General features: G+C 40.1%; 1 protein-coding gene across 1 annotated transcript in view; it reads right to left on the minus strand.

Annotated features, from left to right (window-relative positions):
* ptprn2 (protein tyrosine phosphatase receptor type N2) overlaps positions 1-20,112 on the minus strand; it is a 126,533-nt gene that overhangs the window by 50,628 nt on the left and 55,793 nt on the right. The window contains exon 11 of the mRNA XM_039790534.1: positions 1,775-1,839. Within this exon, the coding sequence (XP_039646468.1) occupies positions 1,775-1,839 (65 nt within the window). The remainder of the gene's footprint in view (positions 1-1,774; positions 1,840-20,112) is intronic.

Genomic DNA, 20,112 nt, shown 5'->3' on the forward strand with positions numbered 1-20,112 from the left:
TGGACATCTTCCTAAGCTGTTTTGTCATTTGTCACCTCTTAAATAAAAATGGAGGAGGGGGGTTGTCAGAGATAAGACTTAATGATACCAACCACATTGATGGTTTTATACAAGCTTGTGGAAAGAATACTGTCTGTGGAAAGTACAGATGCTTTGCTTAATTTCCAGCTTCATACCTCTTATGGATCCACTGAGCAATTTTACTCCGCATATTTCTATTTTTGCCACTAATAAGCAGGCTAAAGAAGACCCGTACTGCAACCTCCAGCCATGCATTCACTCATAACTGTGGACAATTAACTGACAGCAGGCTTTTGGTTTAACACCTTTTAAACTAATGTATTTAAAGAGCCCACTCCACAGGCTCTCCTGTCAAAAGCTACTATTTTTCCGACTTACCCTCAACTCTCAACTACTTGGATACAAACTGGTGAGATCACACACACATCCACATTAGAGCTGTTGCTAATAAAACGCCCATTGAGTGAGTTTTCAGGGTTTATTCTTTGTCAACTCTTTATTTGTAGTACAGTAAATGCCGCACTTCCCTGACATGCATTTCTACAAACAGTATCTGCCGTAGATTTTCTCCCCATGAGGTAGAAGACAGATTCTTCCTTTCCTCCCTCCCTCTTTCCATCCAACCCTCCCTCACCCTGGCTCCTGCAGAGAGGCTATTATTGCAGCTAATTATCTACAAATAGGCCCAATATGACAAACACAGCCCTATACCAGTGCTGGCTAAGCGCAGGAATCTGTCTGAGTGGGAATAAAAGAATAAAAAGGAGGCAAAGAGAGGCAGACAAAGAACAGGACAAAAGTCACAGTGAAGAAAAAAAAAAAAAAAAAACGTGATTCAGAGATAATTAAGAAGAACGTGATAAAGACACAATGTGGAATAAGATGAGAGAAAATGTGGTGCTAAAAAAGATATAAGTGGGAGGCAGATGGGCGAAGAAAGGCAGTGACACCAAAAGGGAGACAGCATAGAAGGGACTAACACAGGGAAATGATCTTGTCTATACAGTGTGTGACGGTTGTTGCCAATGGCAACTGTCCTGCGTTGCACAGGCCACATCCATTTAGCTCCCAGCGTGCCTCATGATCAGGGCAACTCAGGGGTCTAAGGCTGTCTCTCTCATTTCCATAGAGAAACTCATTTACCAGGCGAGCATGGAGGGCTATGATGCATCAATGGGTGCTTGATTAGATCCTTACCGCTGATACATATGAATATTTATTAGTGTTCAATGAATACACATTTACTCTCCTTTCATCTGGATCATCCTGAGTGTCCTCCTGCTCTTCTCTTAATTCTCTCCAATGAATATGTCACAGGAGCATCAGGGCCCCCGACAAAGTGACAGCACTCAAGATAATCTGGTTATTGTTGCTCTTCTGTGATGATCAACACTTACTTTACGTTTTTACAAAATGCATCAGGCTTTTGTCTTGTTGTGTTTTATTTGCCATGGTGACAACAGCTCTTAGTGACCTAAAGGAAATGAATACGGGGGACGATAATCAAAGCAACGTACTTAAAAGGATGTGTGTTTGGAATTCATTGTTGCTGCAGATTAGTGTTTGGCTGCACAACTTTAACTGCAGGTGTGATCCGGATGCCAAGACAAGCTGGAATCACAGAGTTATTCCCATCCCATGAGCCCAAACACAGAAGACGCACACAATCACAAGCACACCCACTCTTTTTTTTTTTCTTCTTTCTTTTACACACAGAGCTGAACAACAAATATTTTTAGTGAGTATGACTTACATCACTAACTCCGGCCTCCACTATCTTCAGGCCTGTCTCCTTCTCCAGCTGCTGCTTCTGTTGGACTGCACGGGAGACAAAAGCAGAGGAGGTGTTGAGTATGAGCAGTGCAAAACAAGTGGTCAGTGAAACTGAGAATGATGCAATGGATGTACAGTAACAGCATGAGTCAGATGTCAAACTGGTCAGAGAAAATCACCAGCCACTGCACATACACACAAACACAGAAATTCTTCATCAAGAGGAGAAAGGGGAAAAACACTATCTTGAGGGTAAGACAGAAAGCAGTACTCCTGCTGACATGAGTCTGTGGTGGCACTTGTGGAGGAATGATACGGTGTGTGGGCAGTAGGCCTATGGCGGGTAAGAGTCTACAGCCATGCTAGTGGCTTGGTGAGGCTATACTTAGGCACAGAGAGCCTTTCAGCTAAATGCTAATGCCAGCATGTTGACATGCTCATAATGCTAACATGCTGATGTTTAAGATGGATTTATGGTTGACATAAGGGCTTAAGGGGAGGTTCGATTTACTGTTTGTTGTTTGTTGTCGGATTTCACCCGTTGATATCACCATTGCAACACCAGACATATGTACATGATCAGGTCATATCGCGCTTCTATAATATGGAACTATTCCATGTGGACGCTGTATTTATGTTGTTTTCATTCACTGTGATAGCGAGCTGGGGCCGCATTAGCAGGAGGTACATAGATAAATTTGATAGATGGGCATTACTGAAAATAAGTCTTTAGATTAGCATTTTCAATGTTCCTGCTGACCAATCCCAGTTCTTGCAGTTCCCACATGCCATTTCTGTAACAACCATTGCCCTGATGTGTAGTTAAAGTTTTGAGGAGGTGCATGTCAGCTGCAGTGTAGCCTACAGCCTCACTGTGTAGCTGCCGTAGGTATGCAGAAGCATTAATGAACAGGTATAATCTTCGCCATCTTGCATGTTAGCATGCTAACATTTGATAATCAGCACTAAACAATAAGAACAGCTATGGCTAATGGTAGTATCATTAGTTTTTCAGCTTTTGTGGTGGTAACATTTAAATTGTGACCTGCTGATATCACTAAATGAAAAGTTCAGGGATTAACAAAGTTATTGCAATTCATCCTGAGGGGAACATGAAGGTCTGAACCAAATTTCATAACAATGCATCCAATAGTTGTTGAGACATTTCACAGAAAACCTTGGTGTCATGAGAGGAAAAGTCAAGGAATAAAAATCATTGGGTTCATCCATTAATGTCTGTACAAAATTTCATGACAATACATCCAATAGTTATCTCATTATATTCATTATCTCATTATCTCTAGATATCTCAGTCTGGACCAAAGTGGTGGACAGACCGACATTTCCATCCATATAGCCATGGTTAAAAATATAAAATGCTAAAAAAGGTTTACCAATAAAATTGACCGTTGAAGATTACCAAAAAGCAGATGAAGTACTTGTAGATTCGCGGCACACAATAACTTAAGCTGCTGCCTTTGTTTTTGCAGTAATTAATACACCAACCGAATTTCATCCTCAGATCTATTGATCTAATCAAATATAGCATGCTATTTCCAAAGCTTTGTTCACAAAAGATATTCTCATGTAAATCAAACCAAAGTGAGGCAATGTTAAATATCCATCGTTCAAGATCACACATTTCACCGACGTTTTCTTACCCTCCTGTGCTTAACGCCCCTTCCGCACTTTGATGGAGACATTTATATTGAAAAACAAAATCAAAGGGGCCTTAATAGATTATGCCAAATTATAGAGTGCAATGGAAAAAAATGGAGCATAATTTTAAATGAGTTTGTTAGCATGTGAATGTAATTGGTAATGGGGGAAAGGAAAAAAAGTGAGAGTTAAAGAGAGGAAGAGAAAGAGAGCAGGTCCTTTAAATCCCATTTCCCCAGATGAAGGCTATGCAAATGACCCTGAAGAGCTGAACCCCACCTCATACTCCAAATTCGGCAAAGGCCTGTTTAATTAGTATTTTAATCTATCCCAATGATTCCACTCAGTCCACAATGTATGCAGCATTCCATCTAATTAAGCACGCTACTTTTAGGATAATCATCCATCTCCCTCGCTCTTCCTCTCTCCCCTTTTTCTCTTTCTGGTTATTAAGGATCCTGCAAACATTGATCATCCTATCATCTCATCAACATGGCAGCGAAGGGGACATCTTATATTTTAGGTGTCAGCCAGGGGTTTCTGAATGATGGCTAAAAGGAGGATAAAAGAGGAGGCAAGAGAGCTGGAAAGGTCAAATATACATACACGTCTAAATTAGAGTGCCACATAAAAGAAGTAGACAGAGGAAGAGGAAGGAGAAAATCTCCTGCCGTTACTGAGAGGAGGAAAGTCTTCAACTGGCATTTCTCAACTCAATTTCATTTCATGTGCCCCCCCATGTATGTAGTCACAGACATATTGCCTCTCCATAGATAGCTACAATACCTGGTTCTGGTGCTAATTAGGAGGGGGGTAATGAGCAAGGTAATTGGGCCCAGCTGGGTGAGGGCGTAGGTGGTGGGGGGAGGTGAAGCCGCTAAAAGGTCACACAACGTTTTGGTCCTAATGAGGACCCCTCTGGGGTTGCAACACATCATGAGTCAAACTACGAAAGATTAGCCTGGAGTCAACACACATGCACGTCACAGCGGTTGCATCTCAGGTTTTGACTGACAAGCTGACATTAGCCGTCTTATAGTGAAACCAAAGAAGCCTGAAGGTCAGTATTTACTTGTGAATCAAAGTTAAGGACTCTCCAATCAACCTGAGGGAAAGGAGAGTCCCACAACAGCCACTTTAAATGTAAATACAATGAACTTGCCGGGCTCATTAGTTGGTAACCGGATGGATCTGGGATGCAGTGAGAATCCAGCCAATAGACTGCTTGTTCTGTCACTGACTGTACAGATAACAGCCTACAGCATCTCTTTTTGGTCACCCCTTATATTAACCTCCCACTGGAGCTCACACTCTTTCTCTCTTTCTCACATACACTCACATAGATTTTGTGAGCTTCAAATTAGCCACCAAATACTCCTGACAGACTGTGGAAAAGAGATGTCAGGTCTCATTTTAGAGAGGCTCCTCCAGCCATTTTTAATAGGCATTGTCTGAGTCTATCTAGTCTGATCTCTAATATCAAGATCTGATCCCTGCTGCTCATTTAATCTTTTCGGTTTCCGAGTCATATTGAGCCATATCATCCGATGTTCAGCGGGCAACAAAAGCACACTAAAGACAAAAGGCTTTTTCATGTACTTTTGAATGTGCTCCATTTTCATGTGCTTTCAACTGAAATTACATACGCTTGCAACAGATTTATTGGAGAAAAAATAAAATAGAGAATTGCCTGAATACCTGGGACCATTCAATACAAATTCAGTGTATGTGGATTATTACTATTTGGTGAATCAATGTCTAAAGCTGGCCTACAGTGTCACTTGTGTACAATACAATTGGACCTTGCCCATGTTCAATTAAAAACAATATAATTGAATGGACCTCTATTAGTAAAATAGCAATCACTGTGTAAGAGAAGGTGGGTGTTGAATCATGTTAAAGATTTTCATGAAATAAAAACCCATTTTTCATACTATTGATGGTCATTATCTTTTAAGCCATAAAATGAATTTACATTCTGTAATCGTCTCTCTATATAGTAGTATCATTGTAAAGTAGTTTTCATGGTTAGAGTCCGCCATTAATGCACTGGATTCAGTTTGCCTACCTGCACACGAGGGAGCCACAGGAAACAATGCAGCATGTAATTCAGTGTTTCCTTTTTTTAATTTGATCTCATTGATATCAGCCAGTGAGGATTACTGTTCACTTTCATTACACTGCCAGAGCTGTTACTGCTAATGCAAGCTGAACATTTCCTACAGCTGCTTCTTCGCACTGAACTAAGACTGGGTGGCTTTTATTGTGAAGCAGCCACAAAAAAACACAATGTGTTCTTCAAAAGGTTAGTGTTCAAAAATTCATCTACAAAACAAGATAACAGTCATTTCATGCATATTTTGTCAGCAGATAATTTTCAATCAATGGAACAAGAGAGAGCAGCCAGAGTGAGCTTTGGATGAAGAGTCTGCCTCCAACTTCTCAGCTCTTCAATTAAATTCTTTATTATTATTGTTTATTATTTTTGTCTTACACATAAAATCCCAGTCACTTCCACAGTGAGGCATACAGTACACCATATTAATTGAAGATTTGTATTGGATCAGTAGTCGGTATTGGCCGATCCCCAAAGCCCAATTATCGGTAGCAAAAAATTGCCGGTGCAACACGGATGTCTTCTACTTGATGATTTTATTTCTTAAGGTGCATAACAGTGACTAATGTTTCGATGCATAGTTACATCTTCATCAGAGTCCTTGGAGAAAATGGGCAATGGACCCCTTAATAAGGATCATCAACAGGTGTGATTGTGCTCAAAAGGGGCAGTGACAATCTAAAGTTACACCCATCTCAACCAAGGGGTTACACTCAGTAATCAGTCGTTAAAGGGCAAATGCCCATAACCAAACCAAAGATGAATATATACAAACAAAAATATACAAATGTAAAAATTTTAAAAGTTTTTATACAAAGATGTTCACAGGGCAATGGGGACTAAAAGTATATTTATCTAAATACTATACTATAACACACTTTGTCATTAGAGAAAGCAAGTCAAATTTAATTCTTCATTTAAGCCTAGAGGTTCTAAAGAGCCAAGTGTATGTATCCAAAAGGCTTCCCTGCATAGGAGTTTATTGATAATATCACCACCCCTGGGTGGGGGTGTGGTTTTCTCAATTCCCCAGAACCTCAGTGATGCAGGGGAGCCATGATTAGCCTGCTTGTAATGCCTCGCCATGGCATAAGTTATGTTCTGGGTCCGAATAGCTGTCTTGTGTTCAGATATCCTTAATTTGAGCTGACGTTTAGTTTGACATATATACGCCAGTCCACAAGGGCATTTTAGAAGGAACACAACATGTGTACTGTTACAATTAATAAATGAAGAGATAGAATATTTCTTGCCAGTGCGGGGATGTGAAAATTCCTTCGTATTGGTCGAATTCGAGCATTGCGCGCAATTACCACATTTATAAAAACCAAGGGGTGGGTTTGAAAGCCAAGTAGTCTGAGGTGGATTAGACATGTCTGAGTGGACCAGTCGGTCACGAATATTACCGGGCGCCTAAATATGAACCTAAGCGGATTAGGCATTGTCTTTCAGTGTCGGGTCACTCTTAAGGACATGCCAGTGCTTGCGAATAACATTTTTCATTCTTCCTGCTTCTGGAGTATAGCTGGTCGAAAAGAATACATTGGGTGTTATTTGTAACTTAGGTTTTTTCTTCAAAAGTAAGGCGCGATCTGAACTTTGAGCCCTGTCCCATGCTTTTGTAATGTCAGATTTATCATAACCTCGTTGTTCAAAACGGTGCCCTTAGAGCTGCTTTGGACATAAAATCAGCTAAGGTACTACAATTTCTTCTGACTCGCAAAAACTGACCCACTGGTATATTACGGACCAGATGAGGTGGTTGCTATCGGCTCGTAAAAGGGTATTCCTACTAAGGGGTTTACGGTAAATGGTAGACTGTAGAATATTATTAACGTCCTTAAAGATGGTGAGATCTAAAAAATCAATGGACTGGTTATCACATTCCATAGTAAAGGACAAATAATCAGTGGATGAATTTACATAGATAAAAAATTGATTTAGCTCACTAGGGGTACCCTTCCATATTAAGAGAACATCGTCTATGTATCTACGCCACAGTGATATTTTGGAATGAAAAAGATTATTTATGATATTATGTATATATTTTTCTTCCCATAGACCCATCACCAAACAAGCATAAGAGGGTGCAAAAGTACTTCCCATAGCAGTCCCTTGTAGTTGTAGGTAAAATTTGCCAGAATATTTGAAGAAATTATTCGATAGAATGATCTCAACAAGATTAAGAAGAAATTCTAGTGGAGGCAGAACATCAATGGGACGTTTAGCCAGGTAATGCGACATGGCGAGTAGGCCAATGTGATGGGGTATACATGTATAAAGACTTTGCACATCCAAAGACACAAGGACATCATTACTTTCACAATTCCAGTCATTAATCAAATTCAAAACATCAGTTGTATCCCCCAAATACGATGGTAAACTGTGAACATATTTTCTAAGAAAAAAATCAACAAATTGTGAGATAGGCTCAGTAAGGCTCCCTATGCCAGATACAATAGGGCGCAAAGGAGGATCATCAAGACGTTTGTGGATTTTGGGGAGACCATAAAATACTGGACATCGGGGGTGGTCACTCAATAGAAAAGCCTTTTCTTTATCGATTATCCAGCCTTTTTTGTGAGATATATCAATAAATTCATCGATCATATTTTTTGTGCTGGAGGTAGGGTTACATAGAAGAGGCTGATAGTGTTTTTCATCATTTAGCAATTTGAATATACCACAATCATAATTCTTTAAACCCATAACAACAATTGCGCCCCCCTTGTCGGCAGGGCGAATAATAATGTCCTGTCTAGATTCCAAAGAGCGTAGTGCATCCAATTCGCTTTTTGTCAGGTTTTTATTTTTAGAGGGACAAAGCGCACTTATTTTGGCCATATCTTGCTCAACTAACTGACTAAAAGTAACAATGGTGGCATTTAGATTAGAAGAAGGCAAAAACCTAGATTTCTTTTTAAAGGGAGTCACTTCTCTAGGGGTTTCACTAGTACTAGAATCATAATTTCTGCTTACAATAGTACTGTCAGACAAGACACTAAACCTAGAAAAAAAATTATTGGTATTAATATAATTATCGGTATTGGACTAAAAAAGTTGGATCGTTCATCCCTAGTTTAAAGTAAGTGCATTCACATGCAATGCTGCTATATGTATAGCACATTTATTACCAATGTATGAAATACCATTGAAGGATTTCAGCTGGAACTGTGCCTGTGGCCAAAGAACATTTTTCATTTTTAAAATTACTCTTGTGTTATCAAATATTAGAAATGCACTGAGTGTTTCTGCTTAGGATCAGGAAATTCAGCCAGGTGAACAGAAGTAACTAAAGAATACTTAAAAAAAAACTCATCAAGAACTTGAAGAAGAGGAAAAAGGAAGAAAAAAGAAAAAAAGGCCATTAATCATCAATTCCTTGAGACACACACACTAATGACTAAAAATAAAAAATAAAACACATACACACATAAGCACCAATTAAGCTTGATTTTTTTGTGACCTTTAAATTGCTCTGTAGCATATGCGCTCAATACAAATTATATCGTGGCAAGATATAATTTGATTAAAATGTTGCTTTTCTCCGCCATATGCTGCAAACTGAAGCAATTGTGCACTCCTCATCATAGATTCTAATAGCAATTCAGAAATGATTATCATGAAGCCATCAGAGCTTAAAGTCATGAATATATATATTCATTTTTCAGATATACGACAGGGTTGTTATTGTTAGAAGCAATATAAATTCAGCATCGGGAGACAAATCACCTACTGTAGGCTGTAAGTATTTTGTATTTCAACACGGCACAGCAGCCAGCGCTGTCGTAATGTTGCCTCTTTGGCCAAATAGGGGTATATAGTTGACAAAATGCATATTTCACCACCCTCTGATTGATCTGTTAATATTGAATAACATCCACATCCATTCCATCTATATCCCCCCCTCCCTTTCCTGCTCCTCAGGTCGTCTATTCACCACTTCCATCTTTCCATCTGTCACTCCAACCAAACAAAATGAAAGTGTTTATTGCGGAGGGCTGACACTCACGCCTCTCCACAGCCGTTAGCCTTATCAGCAGGCAATCGCTCTGATATTAAAGCTGCCATTCCGCCCATCACTTTCCCCTTGCACATATGATGGCTGTCTCTACCTATCAGAGTGGAGAGAGGAGGAGAAGGGTGAGGGGGTAGAGAGAAAGAGGGAAAGAGAGGGAGATGCACCTGATCCCCCTGACAGATAAGATGCACAGCAACCCATTTTTCAGTCAAAATCCTAGGCGGGAAACAAAAACAATAATATCCCTTCATACTTCGGAGTATGAAGAACCACAGCGCTGACTTCCGATCAGCAGCATACTTGTTACATGTATGATATATAACATGTACATTTGACGTCCACACGCTGATGCTTATCAAAATGTAAATCAGTTCACAGATATTGTTGTTGCTTTTATAAGGCTTATTTGTTCACTGTTTTTTTCACTACCAGTATACAGAGAGGATATTCTACAATAAACACGAACACACTAATATGAAATGACTTTTACATGAGCTCTGATTTTTTACTGTAAGGATACAATAAAACATCAGAGCTCACGTGAATAACGTAATATATAACTGAGCACACACACACACACACACATACAGACCCTCTGTCTCTTCTTTTTCATGCGTATCAATTGTTATTCTGCTCCTTGGCTTATATAAATCAAGACACCAAATCAAAGGACCTGCACCTACCTACAAATGAAACAGAGGAACAAGGTGATGCTAAGACGGAAGAGAATAAAAGGGGGCAAAGGTTCAAAAAAAGCAATAGATACATTAACATTCAATGCCTCCTTCTAATGACATCATTATGTGCCAATATATAATCAGGATACGTTTAAACCATCAACAACTAAATAAAAATCAAAAGCTATTTTGTTATTTGATCGATAACTTGATAAATTGTTCAGTTTTTACTTTTATATACATAATAGTCAAAGAATAGCCATCAAAATTTCATAGAGCCCATGATTTAGAGCTGAACTGATTGGCCGATTACTTGATTAGTTCATCCCAGCTTCTAAAAGGTAAATATTTGTTGGTTTTCTTAGTCTTCTTCAATAGTAAACTCAATATTTTAGGTTTTGGACTGTCGTTCGGATAAAACAAGCAATTTGAATATGTCCACTTGGGTTTTGGGAAAATGTGACACTTTATAAACCAACCAATTAATCGATTAATTAAGATAATAATTGGCAGATTAATCAACAATGAAAACAACTGTTTGTTGCAGTCCAAATTCAATCCTCAATTAGACAAAACAGAGTAGCAAATCTGAACATTAAGAAGGTGGAATCAGTGAATGTTTGGTTAAGAAATAACTTGAAAGATTAATTACATATCAATCGTCTAATCATTTCAGCACTGATTAATATATCTTGCAACATCTTTACGGCTCTCTACCACTCATTATTTAATAATGGCAGCTTATAATAATGATAATCTAGAACTCTAAAATAATTAGACATAATTTAATATAACCGTTAAAGTTAATCCCTAAATAATTTAACTGAATAGAAAACAAACCATCTTCACTCTCTCTTAGTATACCCAATATGATGGTAGACATGACTCATTAGGCTCTAATGTCCAATCATGTACCACCATGTCTGTCACATGGTAGAGCCAATGCTGTTACCAGCAGGGGGTCTGGCTGGCTCACTGTTTATTCACCCTGATTGATCGTTTCCTGTGGATAAGCCAACAGTGCTCCCAAACAAACCAACTGCTGTTATTCAGCCTAAATTAACACACCACAAACCTTCGCTATCTAACAGAATACATTGAACTCTCTTCTGCTAAAGACTGGAGATCACAAAAGCAAAATGTTTTCTTTTAGATGTGTCTGGTTGACACATTATAGACCATATTAAAAGAAAAAAACACAGTAGAAAAAGAGGATAGGAGATGAGTCTGGTTTCAGCTCCTGTAATGGCTGTGGTCGTGCAATCAGCATGCGCCTTGTGTCTGTTGCAGACCCTGTTGCGGCCTTTGATATCAAACACATTACAGGCCCCTTCCTCTTTCAAACACAACCCACATGACACATTTATAATTGCATACTACCTTATTAGAGGCCCCTTTCAAATATGGCTGAATGATACACCTGGATGAGTCTCTGACTGTCCATAACACACGAACAACGCCACATGCACATAATGTCTGTTTCTTTGCCGCCTGCTTGATTAATAGATTGTGGCTGCTCTGACACTCTGTGTAGAATAGGCATTTTGCCTTTGATAGGCGCTGACACCAATTCTTCACGGACTGCAGGACATCGGGGGAACAGAAGCAGCACCGGCAAATGACTTGGATTGCAGGCACCTCCAGATGTGGGAGAAACTCCACGGATGTCACTGTGCGTTCTCACCGGGACACGTTTACACCGTTTACGCTCCCTTTCAGAGATGACAATCTGCAGATGTGTGACATATGCGACGTAAATCACATCTGACAATCGCTCACAAAGAACAGATAGGTTTGAAGATTATAGTGAGTGATGAGGTGAACAATGCACATCTGAAATAATCATGGTCATCAGAAGTCCAGCATGCTGCAGAGGCATGCTGCTGGGTCTTTGGGTGACCTTTTGCAAGCTGGCAGCTTTACTGTCCATAAGACATTGCATAAAAAAAAACATTTACTGCAGCCTTCAGGGAAACTTCAACAAATCTTTATGCATCCACATCCAGAGTCTTCTCCAGTATATAGCACACTGCAACTGAAATGTACTCCATGAGAGATACTACATGATACTCTAAAGCTACATGAAAAACATTCTCTCTTTCCTTTCCTTAGGTAAAATCATTCAAATAATGTTTATTCAAATAATTTAAGATTGATGGTCTCTGTAAAAGATGCTTAATTTGTTTCCCTGGATGTGTGTGTGTGATACAAGATGAAAACATCTGGAAGTCTGCCACCGTCTGAAGGGAGCCTACTGGGGAAGTGCTTATTGGAGGAAGGGATGACGATGGCTACACACACACACACACTCTTCCACTGCTTCCCCACTGAGGGAACTTTGACAGAGGCAGCCCTACCTGTCACTGTGGCAGCAATTATCCTGCAGGCTCTCTCCATGGACAGTCTCCTGCAGGTCTCCACACATTACTAACCACATCACTGAGCACACAAATACTGAGTATGCACACTGATGCACAGGAGGGCGCACTGCACACCCACAAGTACACATACTGTACATATTCATAGACACACCACACGCAAACGCACATGCACGCTCGCGCACACGCACACGCACACACACACGCACACACACACGCACACACACACCACACACACACACACACACACACACACACACACACACACACACACACACACACACAGAGCTGCATACGCGTGGTTGTGCTTTTCATCCACAATTCGCTCTCCAAAAGCTAAAGGCTCGAACGAATCGTAATGATGTGTTGGTGCAGACATCCTGCTCAAGCCAGGAGAAACACACATCATTACGTGGATGTGAGTGCTCATGCAAGCATGCACATATACCTCTTCTGTTGTAGATAAATGCATTATCACGGATGAGACTGCTAAGAAGTCTGCAAATACACACACTGGAAAACCTAAATAAATCAATAAATATGCTAAAGTTGTCATAAGGCAGAGTTTGGAAACATAGCAGGCAGCATTAACATGAGGCCAGGATATGAGCTCCAGTGAGTCAAGAGATAAGAAGTCGTGGACATTGGAAAAAAAACAACAGACATGCTGAGAAGGACAGGGTGTCCATTTTGGCTGCAGGGAGGTCTTAGAGGAAGGAATTGATCTGTTTCACACTGGAGCTCGGATCCAGGACCCAGTCTAAGAGTCTAAGGGACAGTTTGATTGTACGGAGCTGTGAAGGGTGATTTCAGAGAAAGAAAAAAAAGAGCCCAATGTGACCTCATTACCGTAGATTTGTTCCGACTGTCATTAGGAATCACAAACGCCATCACTCAAATCAGGAATATGAGGGAGAAGATGAGAGGCGGGGTGAAGTAAGCAGGGGGTGGCTGGGCTCTGACGATAATCGAGTGGATTTGATCTGAAAACAGGATCAATCATCAAACAATCTATAGATAACCGAAAACATTTACACATGTAGTATGTTTACCAAAGCATATGTTCGGCCCAAGGACACAGATTTGTGACCGAAGACAATTACCACCATGAAACATTAAATTGTTACCATGATGAATCCACCATAACATGATGTGCAGCTGTTTAACCAAAGCAAGAGACCGAGGTTTGCTGATGGGTAACATTTCATACAACCTAAAATTCCCAAACTCTTGGGTAATTCTAAGAATTACGGTTATATATATCGATAAGACCCAGGGCCAATACGAGTTACCAAATGTAACATACTAATCCAAGAACAATCCAAGAAGTAGTGCACTTGTGTAGGCTGAGAAGAAACAGCATTTTAATGAATATACAAAAATATTTATCATTCTTAAATTGCTACAAATATAATGCCCACAAATTTCAATAGCCTTGAAATCAAAACAGATTTTATGTATGTTCCAAAAAACAGAAAAATATTGCGGATAAATACAGTTAGTTTAACTGTTTTAACCAGATTAAATCTGATTTCTTGGCTAAAATATGAGCTAACATATTTCATTTGTTTGTGAAGATTTAATGTCTCTATTTCTTGAGGTATAATTCATGTCTCATTATTTTAGTATACTTTTGACTGTGATGTTGTCTGAAAAGAAGTAGGTGTATACTGTATGATCACAACTTCCACAGTTGGATTCATGTCTGTATCTCTACATTGTTTAAAGACTCTGGGCTAGATTTATCAAGCCGTTTGCGCCTGTTTCCAGGCGCTAATTGGTCGCAAAGACGGACGTAACTGATGCGGGCTATTTACAAACGGGGCGCACTTGGGTAAAATCGCAGATTGTCTGCCACATGAGCGAGAAAAAGTGTTGCCGCTTTCAATATGCGTTCGGGGGGGTTGGGAAAGTGGGAGTTCCACCCAAAAGTAAGGATAGGGAAGCGACAAAAAATGCGCCGAATTATATATTCTGTGGTATTTACAAAGACTGTCAGTAAGAGCGCGTCTCTATTCTGCGGGGGAAATTCTCCGCCTCTTAAAAGCAGGTCTAAACCAGCTGCAGTCGAGTTTCCTCGTAGACCTTTATGCCGCTGGTGAAATGGCAACAGTAATCTGAGCAAGACAAAGACATAGGCGAGGCTGAAAATATCGTTAACACAAGAATTACACTTTCAGTGAACACAACATCATTTAGCGTTACAGATCAAGCAGCCATGCAATATTAGAGTTACTGGAAGAAATCAAAGATGAAATTGAATCTCCCCCATTCCAGCAGTTGTTAAACTCCTCGCTATATTACAAATGTATCGGCATCAGGATCATTTCAAACAGTCATAGCATCAGCTGTTGGAATATCGCAGTCTGCACCCAGCCATATCATAGCACCAGTAGCGCTTTGCTACAGCGCAATTTACGGTATAGTGGGCGGAAAAAGACGCTGATTGCCTGATGGGTGTCAGGGTTGATAAATACTACGCAAAATGTGGAAGCATAGCGTGCGCTATTACCGAACTCGCATAAACAGACGCAGCGCAAACTGCGCCAGTGTTAGTAAATCTGGCCCTCTATCTCAACAGTGCCTCACTGCTAATCAAAGATGTCTGTTGTGGTCATAAATTGGGAAAAACTACATTTACATACACTCTGCCACAACTGTCATGAATGTGTTGAAATTTGAAATTAGGCCTGCAACTATCAATTATTTTCATCGTCAATTAATCTGTCAATTGTATTCTTCATGCATCAATGAATCACTTAACTGCTTTCAAAAACACTAATGTCTTCAAAATGCCCATTTTTTCCGACTATCAATCCAAAACCTGAAGCTATTCACTTTACTATTACTTAAGACAAAGAATGTCGCAACTGAGAAGCTGGGACCAGGGAGCTTGAATTATGACTTAAACAATTAATAAATATTGAATAGTAAATAGTAGCTTATTCATTTTTAACAATTAATGGACTAATCGTTTCAGCTCCATTTGAAATAACAAATTTTCCGTAATTTTTATTTCAAGATGAAGGACTGTATGACTCAGTAAAGGATCACACCATTTTCTAAAGCAATCCAAAATAGATCCTGAAAAAGACCAACAATGTGCTGAGCTGCTAAACTCATCAAAACAACTGTATCAAAATATACTTGAAAGCACTGATTACAAAGCTTGTTTTGTCTATTTTCAAACAATTTTAGCCTTCCAGCTCCAACTAATGCACTGCCTGAGTATTTTAAATTACATTTCTGAAGCTCTTTTTTAACTGAGGTATTCAAGATGCTTTCAGTTAGAGGAGGATAATGTCAAAGCGAACCCATTTCCTGTCAGCGGCCTCTAAGTCAATCCCTTGAACCACGTCTACATTGAGGTGGACATCTTTCCTCGGAGAGTGGATAAAGTAACGTAGAGCTCCATTCCATCTGCCTTCCTCTCTCTGTATCTCTGAAGCATCCTGGCTGCTCCTCAGATCTCAGTGTTAATCTCGCCGTGGTGCCTTCCTGTGTACAGCTGGGAGTGGTGGGTGTAAAATGAAAGTGTAACACAGCAGTCTCACGCAGGTGTCAAAATGACAAATATGACATTTCCCTTTGGAGATTTTATTAGTTCGGATATCATTTTGTATTCAGCCTGCCTGATGTGTCACTGGGCTCTTTTTTAATACTATTTTGCTTCAGGACAAAATATAATCATCATTATTATATGTCTAAAGCAGAGCAGCTGCAACTGCAAAGAGAAAAAAAAAGTATTCCGGATGGGATGCAATTCAAAAATTGAAATACACAGTTTGAGTAGTGTGTTTGCGATTGTAGATCACCCATCCCCCTCCTCTGAATCAATCATCTTACTGCAGAGTTTCTCACACAATTCCTTTTAAAAGTGAGGCAGCGATTCAGAGTCACAGCATGATGACTAAATCTACACACCACAGAAGCGCCGATACACTGCTTTTTTCAGCATTCATATTGTAAATAACTGCAGAATCTCTCTATATGTTCCAAACTCTTCTGAGGTTGAGCTCAAGTAGTTAGGAGAGGGGGAAAGACAACACTGTATAAGCACACCTCCCTGTCTTTTTAAGGACACCTGTTGGGCTGCATGGCTCATCTCCTCCTCATTTAGCCGTCTGTCTGGGCTCCGTGGGGCTGATTACCAGGAAGAGCTGATTTCAGTTGCACTGCTTATCTGTCTAATTAGAGCCCCTGGCAGGTGACTTAAAGGAAATTGTGTGTCTCACGAATGTTCAGGCACAGTGATTTGTACAGGCATGGAAAGCTGCTACATGAAACAAATAAAACAGACGGATGTGACATTATGTCTAGAGAATTGTTACTGTTAGTATAGGTGTTTTTGTGCGTGGGAAGTATTTTCAGGGCATTTCTGGGGTGCCTTGAGGAGTATTTTGCATCACAAGAAAATTTCAAGTGGCGACACCAAGTCAAGAGACAGAGGCGACATCTTGACTAACCTTTGGTAAAAGTATCAACTGTCAAAAACTGAGAGAGAAATTGAGACAGGCTATGGTTCTGTTGAGAGCACTTCAATAGATACAGCAGAGAAAATGGAGTAAGAAATGAAAGCTCGGTTTAAGACACGGGAAAAAAAACAGACAAAGAAAGACAAAAAAAAAAAGAGATGCAGGGGCGGAAAGAAATCGAGAAGAGTTGAGGACAGAGGAAGAATCCACAGGAGGTGAACAAGTTTTCCAGGTAGTGTATCAGTCAACGGCAAAAGGTCACTTCTCTGCTATTCGCACATCCAGGTGCTAATGTAACACCTCTCACACCTTTCTTGGTTGCCAGTGTCTGGCTGCCTGCAGGTTGGTGGGCAGAAAGACTGTTGTTTGTGTGAGAATAATATGCCGTAATCCCCCATCTCAGATGTGGCCTTAACACAGGTAATTGGACTTGGAGTGTAAGGAAGCCTGTGGCTAGACACACACAAACCGTTGTGATGCACATAAACTGCAGTTTAGAATTGCTTATATTCTCAAGAAAGATATCAGGCCACTTATAATGTATAGCCACTTTGTTTCTGGTTTTACGCAGATTTTTTGTCACGCTTATTGTAGGATTTCTCTGCATGTTGAAACCGTGTACATGGGGCTGTAGTAAGAGAGATAATCAGTAAAGCGTTTGGTTAGTTAGTTAGGTTCTTTTTTCAACCCTCTCCAAAACCAAAAATACAAGAGGAATTAATTAAACAGTATGTTTGTCTGTTCTAACATAAGCAGTAAAAACCAAGATGCCTGGCTGAGCATTTCATTCTACATTGTGTGCAGTTACAGGTTGTTTAGAAAAAGCCCCGTAGTATTTCTCCACTGTTTGGATGCTACCTAACAAATGTGTTAGTTCTCATTATAAAAGCCTTTTTACTCCTGTAAGATAAAAGTAAAAACACACCGTTTGAAAATACAAACAGTGAAGCATAAATCTAACATCTGTCTGGTATATCCAAGACGAGATGCCGAAGTAAGCTAAGCAGCTAAACATGGTTTGCTAGGAACATATAATTTAAGCTTGAGTCTTTTAGCATGCTATCATGTATATATCCACCAAGTGCCTATTCAAGACCCTTTCCAGAGTTCACATTGTAAAACGAGTGAGCTGGAAACAATAAAAAAGTCCAACAAAAGAAGTCAGCTGGAGGTGCCGTTTTCAACCAACTCATGAAGCTAACATTAGCTTAACAAGCGAGCTAGCTACAGCTGACAAAATCTGCTAACGACAGTTATTTCAAACTGGCTGAGAAGCCTGCTATTGTCTACCTTTGTCTGCAACCAAGGGCTCATTGTTTTGAAAATGCCACTGTTGCTATTGTATCTGTATTATGTGATGCTACTGTGCAAGAACAAGCTTGACAGGCATATAACAGTAGGCTATCTAAGCAGGGAAGGGTCAATTAAAATAAATCTTTGTAGGGAAGACTTTAAACAACATAATCCACAATGTATAGTGTATAGGCCAGATGTACAGCCCTTTCAATCTATGCAAAGACATAGCAGGTATTTAGGCATGCTCACTTTCTTTCTGGAAAAAAATTATCATATATATTTTCCTTTCTTTTGTGTCATCCCAAGTCAATCTTAGGTGGATATTGAAGTTAAATTGAAAGCCTTTAAGAGTGGTTTGAGATAGGAACGAGTTATCACCTCCACAGAGAGCCCTGGGAGACACAGCACTCTCTGTTGCAGTCCAGCCTGATGCATACAGGTCACTGACCCATGACGGCCAGCCCGTATCGATTTAAGAGGAGGCAGAGGACACAGAGAGAAAGAGAGACAGGGGGAGAGAAGGAGGAGGAAAGAAATGAAAAACAGTGAGGATGCCAGGGAGCAATATCCCTGTTAAAACGTATCCATAATTCATTGTATTTTCTTTCTTTCTTCCTTCTATACTTTCTTTCTCTTTCAGATGGGTGCACGGCAAGGGTATGTATATTTTTAAGGGGGATTAGTGACAACCTAAACACACACACGCACACACACACACGCGCGCACGCGCACGCAACGCGCACACACACACACACACACACACACACACACACACACACACACACACACACACACACACACACACACACACACACACACACACACACACACACACACACACACAAGGACACACGCAGCGTGGCTTGTAGAGCCAGGGTCCTACTGTGAGAAATAAGGAAATGTATAATAATTTATATATTACAAAGGTTAACACTGTATTATTGCCTGTACCACCAAAACAAAATCTGTAGAGGTGTGAAAACAGCCGCTGCCAATGCAAGAACTACTGCGCCCTGTAGTGTTTTAGGTGGAAGCGAGAGCAATTCTGGGTCTAGTGCGCATCTCACTATTTTCTCAGGAGACGGAACGTCTGCGCTATATCCAGCTGATTAGCAGCGACAGACACCATGGCGGAAGGAGGAACCTGAAGAAAGATAAAAGAGTAGGGCAGAGAGAGGTCCAGGGTCAGACCCGGAAAGCCTGCGTTGGTGGTCAGGGTGAGATAGTCTGGATGGAATTCTGAACCATGCGCGTATGATTGTATTACTTGCAATATCATTTTTACTAAAGATTTGTTATAACTTAAACTGAACGAATCCTGAGTATTGATTTTCTGGTCTACCAGCAACAAACACAGAACTTAAAGGTGCAGGGTGAAGTGACCAAATTGGAGTCAGAAAGACTCTGGCCTTTTGAGTCGGAGTCAAATCGGTCACAGCTTTTTCTTCAGTAGCTAACCTTAACCATTACCTTACCCACAGTTTACTGGCCATAACCACAATCTTTCCCTAAACTTACTGTAACTATACTGTAGTTGCCATGCACAGGTATTTTAAAAAGCTATATTTAAAAAACAACAACTTTGGCATCAGATGTTACATTTCATCACTGAAACATAATTAGAGGTTTTGCAGAATCATTCAATAATTCTACAGCAGACAAGTTTGGGGAATTTGCTGCTACAATATAATCAGCG

This window comes from Perca fluviatilis, chromosome 22 (genome assembly GCF_010015445.1).
Source record: "Perca fluviatilis chromosome 22, GENO_Pfluv_1.0, whole genome shotgun sequence".
In the NCBI taxonomy this organism is placed as follows: Eukaryota; Metazoa; Chordata; class Actinopteri; order Perciformes; family Percidae; genus Perca; species Perca fluviatilis.